The following is a 17,225-nucleotide window of genomic DNA, read 5'->3' as shown; positions in this document are numbered from 1 at the left end:
AGGTTTGTCAACTTTGTTTATCTTCTCTAGAAACCAACTCTTGGATTCGTTGATCTTTTGTATTGTTTTTCTGGTTTCTATTTCATTTATTTCCGCTCTGATCTTTATTATCTCCTTCCTTGTACTCCCTTTGGGCTTATTTTGCTGTTCTTCTTCCAGATCCCGTAAGTGTGAAGATAAACTGTTGATTAGTGATTTTTCTTGTTTCTTTAGGTAGGCCTGCAATGCTATAAATTTCTCTCTTAGGACTGCTTTCGCAGCATCCCATAGATTTTGGGTCGTCGTGTTCTAATTTTCGTTTGTCTCGAGATATCTTTTGATTTCTTCCTTGATCTCATGGTTGACCCATTCATTATTTGGTAATATGTTATTTAGCTTCCATGAATTGGTGTGTCTTCCAGTTTTTCTTCCTGTAGTTCATTTCTAATTTAATAGTCCTGTGGTCAGAGAAGACAACTGGTATGATTTCAGTTTTCTTAAATTTATCAAGACTTGTTTTGTGGCCTAACATGTGGTCTGTCTTGGAAAATGTTCCATGTGCGCTTGAGAAGAATGTGTATTCTGCAGCTTTTGGGTGAAATGCCCTGAAAATATCAGTTAAGTCCGCGTGGTCCAATGTGTCATTTAAGGCTGTTGTTTCCATATTGATTTTCTGTCTGGAAGACCTGTCCCTTGTTGTCAGAGGTGTATTGAAGTCTCCTACTATGATAGTATTACTGTTGATCTCTGTCTTTATGTCAGTCAATATTTGTTTTATATATTTAGGTGCTCCTATGTTGGGTGCATAGATGTTCACTAGGGTTATGTCCTCTTGTCGGATGGATCCCTTTATTATTATATAGTGCCTATCTTTGTCTTTTAATATAGTCTTCATTTTAAAGTCTATTTTGTCAAATATAAGTATTGCAACTCCAGCTTTTTTCTCATTTCTATTTGCATGAAATAGGTTACTCCAACCCTTCACTTTCAGCCTGTGTGTGTCTTTTGATCTGAGGTGAGTCTCTGGTATACAGCATATACAAGGGTCTTGCTTTCTTATCCACTCTGCCACCCTAGGTCTCTTGATTGGAGCATTTAATCCATTTACATTTAAAGTGATTATTGATAGGTACATAGTTATTGCCATTTTTAAATTTGTGGTTAGATTGTTTCATCTTTCTTCTGTTTACAGAAGTCCTTGTAATACTTCCTTCAGTGCTGGCTTGGTGGTAATAAATTCCTTTACCTTATTCTTTTCTGGGAAGCTCTTTATCTCTCCTTCAATTTTAAGTGATAGTCTTGCTGGATAAAGCAATCTAGGTTGTAGGCCTTTGTTTTCCATCACTTTGAGTATCTCCTGCCACTCCCTCCTGGCCTGCAATGTTTCTCTAGAAAAGTCATTTGATAGTCTTATGGGAGTTCCCTTGTATGTAACCCTGTGTCTTTCTCTTGCTGCTTTTAGGATTCTCTCTTTGTCTTTAACCTTCGCCATTTTAACTATAATGTGTCTTGGTGTGGACATGTTCAGGTTTATACTGGTTGGAACTCTCAGCATTTCCTGGGCCTGTATGTCAGTTTCCTTGACAAGGTTAGGGAAGCTTTTGGACATTATTACTTCAGATATGTTCTCAATCCCTTGCTTCCTCTCTTCACCTTCTGGTATTCCTATAATGCGCATGTTGTTGCGCTTGATGTTATCCCAGAGGTCTCTTAAACCATCTTCATTGTTTTTTGTTCTTTTTTCTTTTTGTTGTTCTGTTTGGGTGATCTCTGCTAACTTGTCTTCTAAGTCGCTGATTCAATCCTCTGCTTCATCTAACCTGCTGTTAATTCCTTTAAGTGAGTTCTTTATTTCAGTAATTGTATTCTTTAGTTCTAACTGGTTGTTCATTATGATTTCTCTGTCCTTCTTCATGTCGTCACTAAGTTCCTTAAACATTCTTATCATTAATTATCTGAACTCTGTCTCTCATAGGTTGGTTACCTCTATTTCACTTGGTTCCAATTCTGGAGGTTTCTTCTGTTCTTTTATTTGGGACATGTTTCTTTGTTTCCCCATTCTGGCTGACTCTCTGTGTTTGCTTCCATGTATTAGGTAGGTCCCCTAGAGTTCTTAGTTCTTGCTGGGTTATCTTATGTAGTATGGGACCTTTATATTTGACTTGCACCACTTCCTTCTTCTCTGCGTGTGCTCCAAAGGTGACTCTTTTGTTATGTATATTGTCCTATTAAAGTTGATCTTTAATTGCTTTTAGCTTGTGAGTAGGTGGGATGGACTCCTAAGCTGACTAGTTGTGAGACTTGGCTCTGCCCACCGCAGGGTGTTCTGCTGCGTGAGGGTTGACCACTTAAATAAGGTTTGGCCTCTATGGGCTCTTGTGCCTATAGAGAATTCCCTGTGGGTGTGTCACTTGTAGGTCAAACCCGGTAGTTCTCTGGTTTGGTCTGGAGTTGGCTTCTGGGTGTGTTGAATCTTGTGCCTCTTAATCTGGGCCTTGGTGTAGGGCAATTTCAGAACAAAGCAAATCACCAAGCAGAACAACAAAGAAAAAACCAAATACATTCACATGTAAAAACAACCGATAACCCACACTCAACACAGGCAAAAATATCAATGATATGAAAACAAAACAAAACAAAACAATAAAAGCAGCGCCAGTCTTGGCTTAAGCCCACCAAGTAATCTCCAGGTTGTCCTCTGCTGTACCAAAGAGTCCTCTGCGTATTGTGCAGGCAGAGCCGGTGTCCTGGTGCCCAGAGTGACCTTGGGACTGCAGATTTAGATGAGTGGGGCTGAGGGGTCTGGATGGTAGTTTCTACAAAGTCAGTGCAGTTTCTGCTCTTGCCTGCTCATATGCACACTGAGAGTAACACCACCAGCCCTGTGCCCAGTTCTCCTGAGTCTTAGGGCACTTCTTATGTGTGTGTGTGTGTGTGTGTGTGTATGTGGCAGGTGGGAGATTTCTGAGCTGCTAAAAGCCCAGAGCTGTGTCTGCTGCTTACTGCTGATCCCTGGGTGTGTCTCTGCAGTTGTAATTGCCCTGCCCTAGGCAGGCCAGAAAGGGTGGGGGCTGGGGATGGAGGGGTCTTCTGTCTCCCAGCCCAGCAAAAATCGTACTCTTCCCAGCCTCTTCCCTGGGTCAGAGCTGCAAGCAGGTCTTCCGAGAGCCTGAGCACTAGGGCTCTTCTGTAATCTGACAGTACTCCTCATTTCTGGGGCCACTTTAAGTCTCTGGAAGGGCGGGGGTAAGATTGGGAGAGTGGGGGGAGGGGCCCAGGTATGGAGTTTGTGTCCTTTGTCCAACCTAGGGCCCAGCTGGAGGTCTCAGCTGAGGTTACTGCCTCAAATGCTGGATATGCTGCCCTCTTGGCGGGAGAGATCAGCTGTGGGACGCCGGGAAAGAGCCCACCACCTGGCTCTTGTTGTCTCTGTGCCGTCCTGGGATCCCCTGCATCTCTGCAGCCTCGGATGCGGGCCACGTCTGCACATCTGCATATGCGGCTGCGTCTCTACTCTGCTCCCTTCCCTCTTCCCCTGCTCGCCCAATTTGCCCAGCTTCAAGTAATCCTTGCACAGGTCTCTTAGCTGTTCTGGGTGATGAGCAGAGAGTCCTTTGATGGCTTATAGTTGTCCCGTTTGTAATAAGGTCTGGAGGAGAACTCAGAAAGTCCACCTAGCTGCCGCCATTCCTATGACGTCACTTAAACTTTTTTTAAAATCAGAAATTACATAAGTTGAAAACAGGCACACTGTTTTGAACATACTTTTGGATTTGTGAGTGGCAGTTTTTCCCTAGCCCTTTCTTGCGTGAAGGGCCTTCAGGCTATCACGCCTGAGTTCTTGACTTCACTTCCTCATGGAGCTTCCTGGACTTCCTTCTAATCTAATAGATACATGTGTAAGTCCCGGCCATGCCAGTACAAGGAACTGACCCGAAAGTCTGTCGTGTCTCCTGTTTACAGGAGTTGGTTAGATGTCTTGCTTCAGCCTAGAGGAGCTTGCCAGTCCTGTGAGAACAGCTCTGCCTTAGTCAGTTGATGGTATGGTATATGATGGCTAAAAGTAGGCTTTTGTGAAAGTAACAATTCCAAAGCATTAAATGGATGTTAAACATGTTAATGCATGTACTTAGTGCAGTACCTGCCTAAATTAATGGATTTGTGTTTCTTTAGTTCTCCTCAGCCTCATCTTGGTGTCCTGCATAGAACAATAATTTTTCTCACCACAAATAACTCCTACCGTTCCTCTGTAAAGCTGTTGCAGCAGAGTTCATGATAAAGAGGTGTGGTATCTGTTTAGGAAGGAATCTTCCCATTTTCTTGCCCACTACAAAATGTCCTTGGAGGCAGACAGAGGTTGTGACTCAATAGGTGCTAGGAGAGGACTCAGAAATAGTCTGGGAGATGATTCTGCCCTACTAGGTGCCCTTCCTGTGCAGTACTTGTCTGTTCCCTACCCCACCTTGTAGAAAAAGGTGTTGTTGCAAAAGGGAGATTTGAAATGAGCTCTTCCAGAATATAGAGGAAAAATTAATGTATAATTTGAAGGGCAGTTTTCTCATTGAGTTAATGGGTTTTGCCTCAGTTGCAGATAGCAGTGGTAGTTAATAAATTAACATTATTTTTTTCTATGGTCCAAAGTGTTATTTCATTGAAAGTTGATATTTTTAGATTTCTAGGTTCTGTATTTTTCCATATATTCATTCATTCTAGTTTCTCATAAGTCTGCGTACATACTTTACCTATTTGTTGGTTAAGATTTTAGTATTTTTTTCTTATTAATTTTAGTATTTTTTTCTTATTAACTTTTATATCATAAAGGTGTTAACTGTTTCTGTTTGGTATAGTTCCTTTTTATAACTAGAAACGGAGCCCCCACCTCCCTTGGTAACTCTGCTACTTGAAAATGACAACATTTCTTTAAAAATAAAAAAATTAAAAAAATTAAAACTTTTCTAAATGATTTTATTTTCCATGCAAGTTTTTCCCAGCCAATATACTTGTGGAAGGCTTTTCTCAGGTGTGCTGATAACCAAAGGTCTTAGATTTTATTCTGAGGTAAAGCTCAGCAGCTTTCCTATAAGGGGGACAGGCCATAGACCACAGCTTAAGCAATTTAATTGCCGATATTCAAAACTTGAGAAAAATGTCTGCTCATTTACTTATTCTCTAGTGAGGAGAGGATTTACGTACTTTCAAAGACTGAAGGATTTTCTTACTACCTACTTGCATTGTATCTTTTTTAAAGTCAGGTTAATTTAGTATACTGTTTAAAAGACTGCTTTGTGCAGATGAGCCTCTTAGAGTGAAAACCTGGGCAATGTTCCTGGGACCCTTTGTATAATTGAAAACTAGGTATTCGAGCTATGCATAGTATTGAATTACTGAATTGTTCATCTGAATTTTCATTGATTAATGTTTTATAAGACAGATAATACCTATACATATAGTATAAATAATAAGGGCATCTGAGGAGTTGTAATAGAGAGATTAAAACAAAAAGCTTCTCTTTTATCAGTCTTCAGCATGTTTTCAGAAATGGAGAGTTCCAGGACTGTGGAGAGACAATTCCAGGCTGCTAACATGGCATCTGCAATCAGTCATCTCTAAACATTGCAGTTGGTGTTAATTGGCTTTGTTTTTGTAATTGTAGCAATACCCATTTAAAATCTATAATTGTTTTTAGGCTTCAGAAACTAGCTTTAAGAAATAATTCTACATCTGCAGCCCAACACTTACGACTGCTTATCAGAGGACAAGATCAGGATTGCTTTCAGGTTTGTCACATGCATGGTTTTGTTCTGTTTTATCTTCTGTCTGTATCCAGAACACTTCTATATGGAAACCATTTTGTGTTTTTGAAGAGTTTGTGTTAATGGTATGTTGTGTTTGTGCTACTGCTTTGTTTTATGCAGTGATTGTGTTTAAATTGTAGCTTCAGCACACATTTGGTTCAGAAGAGCGACTAACCAATAACTGTGAGGTCAGAATTCGTCCAAAAGAAGACATTAACATCTCTGTATTATTTGCACCTACTCGATTATCTTGTATGTTGGCTAAACTAGAAATTAAACAACTTGGAATTCGATCACAGCCAGGCATTAAGTTCACAGTAAGATAATTTTACTGCTTTTTTTCCTTCCATGGAGTTTATGATGTTATAAACTATTGATTTAATATTGATAAATGATATATACTCTGCTTTTTAGAAATCAAAATATGTGCTTGCCTACATTTACAGACAAGCTAGGGAGTAATTATGTATTTTATAAAATTGTCATGTTACAAAAGCAGACACCATAGTATTTCTCTTACTAATAATCTCTTCTAATGCTTTTAAGTTTCATTTCAGTTTGAGAATTTTGAAACTTTTCAGGAACACATTTTTTGGCAAATCCTGAACAAACTGTTTAAGGTACTCTCTTTCCAAGTAAATTTTATTCATTCAATTCAATATATCTATTGACACCATATGCCAGACTCTATTTCGGATACTAGAAGTACAAAGACAGGAGTTTTTATATTTTGTTTCTTCCCACCATAATTTTTAAAAAAGATTTCAAGTCATTTATTTAGATACGTTCAGAGCATTAAGAAACAAAAGTGATAAATCATTGAGAAAAGGAACATGAAACTCAAGCTCTATTAAAGTGCATACCTTAAAAATGCACAGTTATTTGGCAGTGGGGCTGGGACTAAAATTTTGGTTCATTTCCTAGTGTCAAAAAGTGAGTGTGATAAATTACAAGATTAACAATACCTAAAAGGTTTTTTTAAAAAATTAGATGTTTATGATAAATCCAGATTTATTTGATGCTGGAGCTTCACATATTCTCTCTGGAGCTCCCGGTTGGCCTTATGCGCTACAGTGGGCAAAATTGTTCAAAGATGTTAATGGCCATTTTTAGAACTAACATCTTTACACGTAAGTCCAGGACACAAGGCAGAGTACTACATACTCTGATGACCTGGTTTCAAGTAAGGATCAAGTGGTTTGTGGAGAAGATTAAATGGGCTGTATCTTTCAGACTGTCCTGAATATATTTTGATTAGTTTCAGGCTTACTAGCCAAGATTTTGAGGTTATTCCTAAGTAAGAATCTCTGGAAAACTAATGATTCTCTGGTGGTTTAGGGCAGAACCATTTGATTTCGTAGTCAACCAAGCAGAAATTCGGGTTGATGCCATCTTAAGACAAACCAGGATCCTGGTGGGAGTCCTGCCATCTGTCTTCTCCCACATGTGGGCTGAACAAGACCTGAAGTGCACAGAGTATGGCTCTTATCTCACAGGACTTAGACCATTAAGTTTGATGTATCTTTGTGGAGATAAGTAGCCTGGTACAGTGGTGGAAGAGCACTTAACTCTAGGGATGAGAGAACCCGAAATAGCCCTGCCTCTGTTCTTTACACTCACCCTGGATCAGTCATTTCACTTGCACATGCTTCATTCCTTTATCTGAAATGCAATTGTTACCTCAACTTCCTGGTGTGGTTCTGAGGAACAAATGAAATTATCTATGCTTTGTATACCATAAAGTATGATGGGAACTACAATAAAAATGTATGTATTGCATGGTGAGTATATGCCAGGCACTACTCTTAATTATTCCATGGATTATCACATTTTACTTCAAAACAACTTCTGAGATCATACTACTATCTCCATTTTCCATATGTGGACACTGAGGCCTAGAGCGATGCCTGCCTGTGGGCGTGTACTTTACACACCAGTACTTGATCCAGGATGGGTTCACATTCAGGCTACCTGACTACAGAGCCCACATATCTGTTGTGCAGGCTCTAGGTGTTCATACCACCTCTCTGTTTTCTAGTGCTTTAGAGCAGAATTGCTCACCCAGAGGGCATTTAACCCTCCAGGGGACATTTGGCAATTTCTGGAGACATTTTTGGTTGTCATAACTGGGGGGGGGGGGGGGGGGAAGAGGTGCTATTGGCATCTAGTGGGTAGAGGTAGAGGCCAGGGATGAGGCTAAACACCCTACAATGCACAGGGTGGCCTCCACCACGACGAGTGATCCGACTCAAACTGTCCACAGTGCTGAGGGTAAGGAATCCTGCTCTGAACGGTAGTTTTTCCCATTCAATCTTTTGATTTATTAGCATTAGTCAGATTACGTTTAATTCTTCTTAACCTTTTACTCAGTAGTAGTTTGTGATTCCTTAGGCTTTGAAAATATAGGAAGACTACTTATACTGAGTGTTTCTTAAACCTAACTTTTTCCTGTTGTTTTCTAGTTTCATACATAAAATTTACTTGCAAGTTTCTGTGGGAAAAGAAAAATTAGAAACACTTTTGGCTCTTGAAACTACTAGAGTTCACTCTGAATTAGGTGGGATTTATAGGCGCTTAGATCTGAAGGCCTTTAAAATGCTATGAATTTGTACTAAAAGTCAAACCAATACCAATTTATGAGAAGCCTAAATTTAAGTTTTCAAAAATTTTACTTTAAATACATAACACAGCTCAAACTATTAATGTTTTCAAGTTTATAAGGAATTCTTTGTAACATATTTAAAAATGATCTTAATTAGGAATGAAAGATCATTTTTAAAGGTGTGTATTTTAAAGGGTATGAAAAGTTTGTTTTCTAACAGGATACCTATTTTCCTACATTCTTATTTATAGAGTCTGTTCTGTGAGTCCTTATTTCTTGGTAGTGCTGAGCCCTGTGGAAGCAGCCTGGCTCAGCGAAGGCACTAGTCAGCACCTACAGTCTGCCTCTAGTCCGCACCCCTGCCCCCAGCGTGTTTGTCCTCTAACAGCTTGGCTTCTGTTTGGCCCCTTGGCATGTTTCTCTCTGACTCTACTAGACTAAAAGCTGACAGGATTATATGACAATACACTTTTCATCCAAAACATTTCATTTAAAAAATTCAGAATTACTATAAAGTTGAAAAAAATTATACGGTGAACTCACATACCCTGCCACTTAGATGCTACAATTAATATTTTGCGGTATTTCTTTTATCACATATCTAACCATCAAAATTCATGTACTTTTTATGCATTTCAAGGTAAATAACAAATGTACATTTCGCTCTAAACACTTCTTAAGTAAGCATATCTATACTGTACTAATCTTTATTCCTTTATTATCTAAGTGTAACTTTATAACAATGAAATAACAATTTTAGCATATTGGAAGGAAAATAATTTTGCAGCTCTATAATTTGTTTTTCTCTTAAGACAGAGACTTTAATGCTGGACTGGAAGTGGGATAACTTCTAGCCAAAGTACATAAAGAATAATAATTTTAATTGTATTAAATCTGTATGTATTTTCTTCACTGACCATAATTTATTTAATCTGCTTTTAGCTAACATAAAAATAATTTTGGAGTTACACATATATAAGTGTGTATGTGTGTGTGTGTGTGTATATATATATATAATGTTAGATAAGACCCGGTCTTATATTATAGTAAAATAAGACTGGGTCTTATATTAATTTTTCCTCCGAAAGACGCATTAGAGCTGATTATCCGGCTAGATCTTATTTTCACGGAAACATGATATATATAGATATTGATACTTTCTTTTTTGTGTGTGTGTGTGCTTTCAGATACCTTTGTCTGGATATGGAGGAACAAGTAATCTTATTTTGGAAGATGTTAAAAAATTATCTGACAGTTACATGGTAACAGTGAATGACTTAATACCTGGCAAAGAAAGTAGAGTTGTGTTTTCTGTTCGTAACACTGGCTCTCGGGCAGCTTTTGTTAAAGCAGTAGGTTTTAAGGATTCTCAGAAAAAAGTTTTCCTGGATCCTAAAGTATTAAGGATTTTCCCCGATAAATTTGTGCTCAAGGAAAAAACACAAGAAGTAAGTATAAAAATCTCTGCACTAAAAATGTAAACTTAATTTTTAGGTTAAATCAATAACTGTATTTTATGTCTAAAAACTAAAATAATATTTGAAATGTATAAGGAATAGACATACTTATCTTCTTGGAAATGCTATACATATGCATTCATGTCTATAGTGACTGTTAGTCTCATATGACAGTTTATTCAGAATAAAATAACTTATTAAAATATTTAATATTTATTTTTGACTTTTTTCTTGGCATCAGGTTGTTACTATAATATATAATCCATCAGAAAGAGAGAGCAATTACAAAACTGCAACAGAACTGTCAACCATATACTTCTTTGGTGGAGATGAAATTTCAAGACAGCAGTACCGAAGGTAAGTAACTTATATCATCAGATGGTATTGGGAACTCAGATAGTATTCAGTAGAAATAATGAAGGCTTAAAAAATGGTTTGGGATTTGGAATTTATAGAACATGTTTCACTGCTTATCTTAGTGAACTGGTAGATGAAAAAGTGTTGGTAAAATTTGTGCAGCCGATAAGCTACCATAATGTGAGGAAACAATGCCTGTAGGAAACTCATCTGTATTTTCAATGTGCCACCTTTTCTGGACATTGTATTGTGCCTCTTCTCCTTTACTCAAATACTGTAGGAGCTTCAGACTTCATACCAGTAATAGGATCATCTTTGTGTGACGGTAGATCGATTTCAGAAAAGATTTAAGAACTAATGAAAGAGTATATTGTCTAAACACACCTGGCTTATTTGGAGTATTTCTGGGAATGTTGTGAATTATTTCAAAGGATCAAGTTGTATTTTTAAAATGTTATAGGATGTTTAAATTGGCTAGCTACTTAAAACATGTACTTTTGGAAAACTTGGTACATCTAGTTTAAATATAGTTTAATATGCTGAAGTGTCAAATTTAGGTGTTTAGGTATGATTTAAACATAATTAACATTCTTGTATGTTAAATTCAGAGTATTTATATTTTAAAATTTTGTTTCCTCGCCTAGAAGACCTGAATATAAAATAAATGTGAAATTCACAATGTTTCATCTGTTAGTAGGAAATCATTAACTCCCAGAAGGGGAGGGGTATATGCATATACCAGTCTTCTTCCTTTGTGCTCTGCTGTTTTATTCTGATGTATAATGTAGGAAATTTTGTTTTGTTTTTAATCTGTTGAGGATTATTGGAATGTTTAAAAAGAGAGAGCTTAGTGATAAATTGCTACATGATGTTAGAACATACCCAGTGTATGTAAAGAGCTCAACTTTGAAAATGTTTTTTTCTCAAGCAAGTATTTTAGAAATAGAAACTGACATTTGGAGAAATTAGATTACCAGGTTTGGGTTTGTTTGTTTGTTTTTCCCCTTTCTTTCTACTGGGATATAGAAGTTGGGGTATTGTTTTAGAACCCCTCTTTGCCACAGATTTAGGGTAATGAGATTTCTTTTGTTTCTGAACATCTGAGTATTGCAGAGGAATTTACATTCAGTTTCACACCTTAAAGAGTCTCTAGAAGAGACCAGATAAACATAGTTATATAGTAATTTAAATGTCTCCCTTTGATGTCTCATATACATCATTTTATTGGCATATTCTTTTTTTTAAATTAAAATTTATTGGGGTGACAATTGTTAGTAAAATTACACAGATTTCAGGTGTACAATTCTGTATTACATCATCTATAAATCCCATTGTGTGTTCACCACCCAGAGTCAGTTCTTCTATCACCATATATTTGATCCCCCTTACCCTCATCTACCCCCTCCCCCCGGCATATTCTTTTTATTCTAACTGTGACCAAATTATCACAAATAATGAGAATGTAAGACCTGAAAAAAATCTAATTTTATTCTTTCTACTCTTATATTAGGGAGTTCTTGTTTTGATGTTAATATTTAACTGAAACTGATGTACTACCACGTATAACTTTTAAAACAACTTCCAAAACAGGTTTTCTTTTTAAAGTTACTTATATTAGGATTTAAAACATGAGGTTTATGTACTAATACAAAGGTGTGACAGTTAAGTTCACGAACTCATCCTAGCCAAAGTGCTACATACCTCATTGCTGAATATCACTACAGTCACCTTTGAAGTGTTCCCTTTGGGAAGTTAATGCACCAAAGCCAGCGTCTGTCTAGTCCACCCTTCAGAGCAATTTTGGAACTCTTTTTCTGGAATGACCATCAAAGCTGTAGTCATATTACCCTCGATGTTCTGAATGTCATCAAAATGCCTTCCTTTCAACATTTCCGTTATCTTAGGGTAAACAGAGAAGTCATTGGAGGCCACATCAGGTGAGTAGGGAGGGTTGCAATACAGTTACTTGTTTACTGGCTAAAACCTCCCTCACAGACAGTGCCATGTGAGTTGGTGCATTGTCGTGATGCAAGAGCCATGAATTGTTGGCAAAAAGTTCAGGTCGTTTTCGTCTAACATTTTTATGGAGCCTTTTCAGCACTTTCAAATAGTAAACTTAGTAAACTGTCTAGTTGATGCAACTTCATAATGAATAATCCCTCTGACATGAAAAAAAGGTTAGCAACATCATTGCAACAAGTTCGTGAATTTAATTGTCAGACCTGGTATATCATGGTCTTCATGGAATTTGCCAAATACGCTAATAAAAATCTAAGGTCATTGTATATGTAAAACCACTTTTCAATAAAAATCTCTCCTGGCAGAGCTCTGTTGTATAAACCCGGGATTCTAGAGCAGATACTTCCAGAGAATAGTGTGCTGCAGAACATTGATTTTACTGAAGCATTTCAAGATGAACTACTAGTAACTGAAGGTAAGAATTTCAACATGTCTTAAACCTTTTGGGTCATTTATAAGTCCAGTGATGTGACATAAGGAGGAAGAGTATTAGTTTGGATATGGCATCAGACTGAGTTTGAGCCACAGTTCTATATGACTTTGGACAAATTACATCACTGAAATTTAGTTTTCTTATCTGTTAAATGAGAAGAATAATAATATCTAACTTCTCATCCATACAAAAGTATTGTGAAGATAAAATGAAGAACTTTGCTTGTAAATGTTAGATATTATTAATAAATTATTGCACCGATTCTGTGTGTAGACTTTTAAACAGGAGGAGGAGAATGGTTATTATTAAACTCAAATTAATTACTATTTAAGATTTAATGATTGCAAACTTGCACCGATTTTGAGATTTTTTGTGCCTACTGTATGGTTATGGAAGATGTGATAGTGGCAAAAAAATCCAAAGTAGACAGTGGTTGAGTAACTCTAACTTAGATGGTTAGCCCAATTTGAGCTAAACAATTCAAGTATTGGACGGTGTTTATTACTAATACAAAAGATAGGTATTCAGACACATGTACTGTGTAAAAACGTACAAAATTTCACCACAGTATTGTCTATAATAGCAAGAAGTTAGAAGTAACGTAAATGCCCAAGAGTAGGGGGTTTAATTATTCAGTATAATTTTTTGAAGCTATTAAAACCATGATGTGATTCTATAGTAATGACATGGACAGCTCTTCATTTATTAAGAAAAAAAATTTAATTTGCATAAGATTTCATTTTGGTATAAAAATAATTTACTGTATTCATGTATAGCTGCATAGGTAAAGTTGCAGGAGTGTACACACCAAAACATTAACAGTGGTTATGTTTGGTGGTAGAATTTCAGGTGATAGTGTTTTTTCCCCTCTATTTTTGTTTTCTAGTTTTTAAATGATGAAATGTATATTGTTTCTAAAATATGAAATAATAAAGGGAAAGGATACTTATGCCTATGCAGAGATGATTTAGACTATGTGATCTTTTTAGTAATTAGGAGTCTAGATCATCTGCTCAATGGGAAGGTAGTAGTGGGGGTTAGTTAAAAATAATGAAGATTTGAAATGGATCTTGTGAGCAGTGTGTTAAAGGAGCAGAATATGGGAAGAACCTTGGATTTGGAGTTGAAACTCAAGGCACATCTCTGCCACTTCAGCTCCTTTGAGCTTCACCTTCCTTATCTTCCTCACAAGAAAGATCCCAATAAAAGAGTTAAACTGTACTATGCTACAGTAGGTAGAACACAAGCACTTAGTAACATATTGCAACAGTAGTGAAGACTGATTGGCAGGTAGCCTGACTTTGTAACCATTCAGAGCTTGGCACATTTTCATGATTCCCTCAGCAACATTTCATTCATTGATTTAATGGGCATGTATGGAGAGTACAGGGTGCCAATCTATAGTGGTAAAAGATGCAGTGCTTGCCCTTTATGGGCTTACAGGCTCAGGAGAAGACAGATGATTAAGGTACGGTGTGAAAAGTGCTATGATAGAGCTATGTTTAGGAATCTGGGAGAGCACAAAAGAGTACCTACTTAGGATGAGGAATCTTGAAGAATGAGGAGTTGACAAGGTGGAGAAGATGGGGGCCAGAGTGGGCAAGGATATTTAAGGGAGAGGGAGCTGCATGTACAGAATTCAACAAATGTGTTATATTAAGGGTCATGTTTATAAACCCAACGAAGAGATAAGTAACCTGCTGAGATCACCCATCTAAGATAGGGTTGAGTTGGGATTTCAGGAGGTCTTTGGGATGCCAGTTTCTACCTGAAAGGATACTGGATTCCTCAAGATGGTATATTTATCATCCAGATGAAGGGAGGAAACAATCCCACTTTACTTTTTGTTAGTATTGTAGATCACCTGTGAGAATGTTGCTGTTGAATTTCTATACGAGTATTTTGAATAACATTAGTTTGAGCATATTACTATTACCAGTATTTATAATCTCACTTTTGCAAAATGTATAATTACTGGCAAATATTTTCACAGTTGATTTAAACTTTTAGAGTCAGATGTCTTAGTTATTGTAAATTTCAACTTATACTTACTGCGTTTTAAAATTTCCATTTATATACACAATGGAATACTATTCGGCGGTAAGAAGATGAAATAGGACCATTTGTGACAACATGGATGGATCTTGAGAATATAATGCTAAGCGAAATAAGTCAGACAGAAAAAGCAGAGAACCGTATGATTTCACTGATATGTGGTATATGAATCAAAAACGACAAAAGAACAAGACAAACAAATGAGAAACAAAAACTCATAGACAGACAATAGTTTAGCGGTAACCCAGAGGGTAAGGGGGGATGGGAGTGGTAGATGAGGGTAAGGGGGATCAAATATATGGTGATGGAAGGAGAACTGACTCTGGGTGGTGAACACACAATGTGATTTATAGATGATATAATACAGAATTGTACACCTATAATCTATGTAACTTGACTAACAATTGTCACCGCAATAAACTTTAATTTAAAAAAATTTCCATTTAAAAATATAATTTTAATATCTGTTTTTATAAATAGATATGATAGTGTTCTATAAAATGTGTTGTACATAAAAATTCAGGTGGACTAATCTAGAGAGGTTAACTTCCAGCACTATTTTATTAATCTACAATATTTAATTAATATTGCCTGGTTTCTATATTTGCTGAAGTTAAATGTCTGTGAGACTGCCACTTACAAATTGTGTACTCTTAACCTCCTTTGTGCTTTAGATTCCTCATCTTTGGTATGGAGATAATAATGCCTACCTCAAAGAGTTGTGAAAACCAACTAGGTTAATATATGCAAAGGGATAAGAACAGTGCCTGGCCCACAGTAAGCTTTATATAAATGTGCCACATCTTTAAAAACATTCTGGTTTAATGCTCACAACAATCCATGAGATAGATTGTTACTCCATACTGTACTTAAAGAGACTAAAACTTAGAGAGGTTAGGTTGTCAGACGTTACAGAGCAAACGATTGGCAAGGTTGTAGTTCAAATCCAAGGCCAGAGCCTGAGCTGCTAATCGTTGATAACGAACTGCCTAAAATTTCATGCTAGTCAATAGTATTAAAAATCAAAATGTCACCTACCCCCAACCTAAGAAAGTAGTATTTTGTGGCTGTAGACATAAAAATTTATGTTATTTTGTGATGTGATTATGTGGATTCACATATTTGAAACATTATTTTCTATTTCAGTGTATGATCTTCCCCAACGGTCTAATGATGTTCAACTCTTTTATGGAAACATGCGTAAAATTATACTATCAGTAATTGGAGAATTCAGAGATTACATTTCTAGCAGAGAATTTCTTCAGCCTTCTTCCAAAGCTAACTTAGAATCTAAAAGGTAAAACAAAGCATCTGTCACCAGATTTCAAGATTATTTGATTCATAGTGTAGCTGATCTTTTCCCTGTACTTTATTATTTTTTTTGTCTCAAAGTGTTTATTTCACTTTTGGTTTAAGTTGAAATAATTTTAGATCTGCAGAAAAGTTTAAAAATATTACAGAGAACTCCCATATGCTACGTGTACTGACCTTCCCCAGTTGTTATTAATAACATTGTACCACATTTACCTATTATTCTTTATGTATATATAACTTTTTTCTGAACCAATTAAGCGTAAATTGATGACCAGTGAACCCTAAGTTTTCCTAAAAACATAGCCATTCTCCTACATGGCCACGGTAAACCCATCAAAATTAGGACATTAATATTGATACAGTCAGTACTACCATCTAGTCCACTGATTTTCCCAGTTCCCCAATAATGTCCTTTATAGTTAAATCAAACTTTCCCTTTCCTCTTTGGTCCAGAATCTATCTAATCTAAGATTGCACGTTGCATTTAGTAATTAGTCTGTCTCTTTAATCTCTTTCGAAGAACAGTTCCTTAGTCTTTCCTTATCTTTCATGACTGAGATAACACAGAGGGTTGGATTATCAAATCAGATCTACAAATCAAAGATATTCACCAGAATTAAGCTTTACTAATATTTTTAGGTGAAACATGAAGAAATCCGAATTGTTGACGGTGCTTCCTAGGTCCTTTTTGCAACCTTAATTCTCTACTCTGGGTCAAATTTATTTATTTATTTATTAGTTTCAGGTGTACAAAACAATGTCACAGTTAGACATTTACACCCCTCACAAAGTGATAACCCTCCCCTAACCTATCACCCTTTTGATATGGTAACATATAGCTGTTACAATCCCACTGACTATTCCTTATGCTGTACTCCACACCTTGTGACTATATATATATATTATATTATAGTTGACATTCATTATTATTCAGCTTCAGCTTCAGGTGTCCAGTGCTGTGGTCAGGCATCTATACCATCCCTGAGGAGGTCTCCCTAATAAGACAAGTGTCAATTGGATACCCTGCAAAATCTTTACAACATTATTGATTATATTCCCCAAACTGTCTTTTGTATCCCCCTGACAATCTTGTGGTTACCGATTGTGCTTTCTAATCCCCTCACTTTCTCCCCCATCCCCACCCCCTCTCCCATCTAGCAACCTTCAGTTTTTCCTCTATATCTCTGACACTGTTTCTGATTAGTTTGCTCATT

The 17,225-nt window shown here is 36.7% G+C and overlaps 1 protein-coding gene across 9 annotated transcripts in view; it reads left to right on the top strand.

The window, feature by feature from the left end:
- The window catches only part of CEP192 (centrosomal protein 192), a 160,141-nt gene that overhangs the window by 118,423 nt on the left and 24,493 nt on the right, over positions 1–17,225 (top strand). For 8 of the 9 annotated variants that reach the window (XM_074340409.2, XM_074340412.2, XM_088797891.1 and 5 more), the window contains 6 exons: positions 5,666–5,756; positions 5,915–6,091; positions 9,564–9,824; positions 10,075–10,190; positions 12,515–12,624; positions 15,844–15,994. In XM_074340409.2, the coding sequence (XP_074196510.2) occupies positions 5,666–5,756; positions 5,915–6,091; positions 9,564–9,824; positions 10,075–10,190; positions 12,515–12,624; positions 15,844–15,994 (906 nt within the window). The remainder of the gene's footprint in view (positions 1–5,665; positions 5,757–5,914; positions 6,092–9,563; positions 9,825–10,074; positions 10,191–12,514; positions 12,625–15,843; positions 15,995–17,225) is intronic. The other variant, XM_074340411.2, reaches the window with a different exon arrangement.

The sequence above is a fragment of the Rhinolophus sinicus genome, chromosome 4, assembly GCF_057876585.1.
Source record: "Rhinolophus sinicus isolate RSI-liver-muscle chromosome 4, RSI-T2T, whole genome shotgun sequence".
In the NCBI taxonomy this organism is placed as follows: Eukaryota; Metazoa; Chordata; class Mammalia; order Chiroptera; family Rhinolophidae; genus Rhinolophus; species Rhinolophus sinicus.
This window is presented reverse-complemented; position numbering and strand designations above follow the sequence as displayed.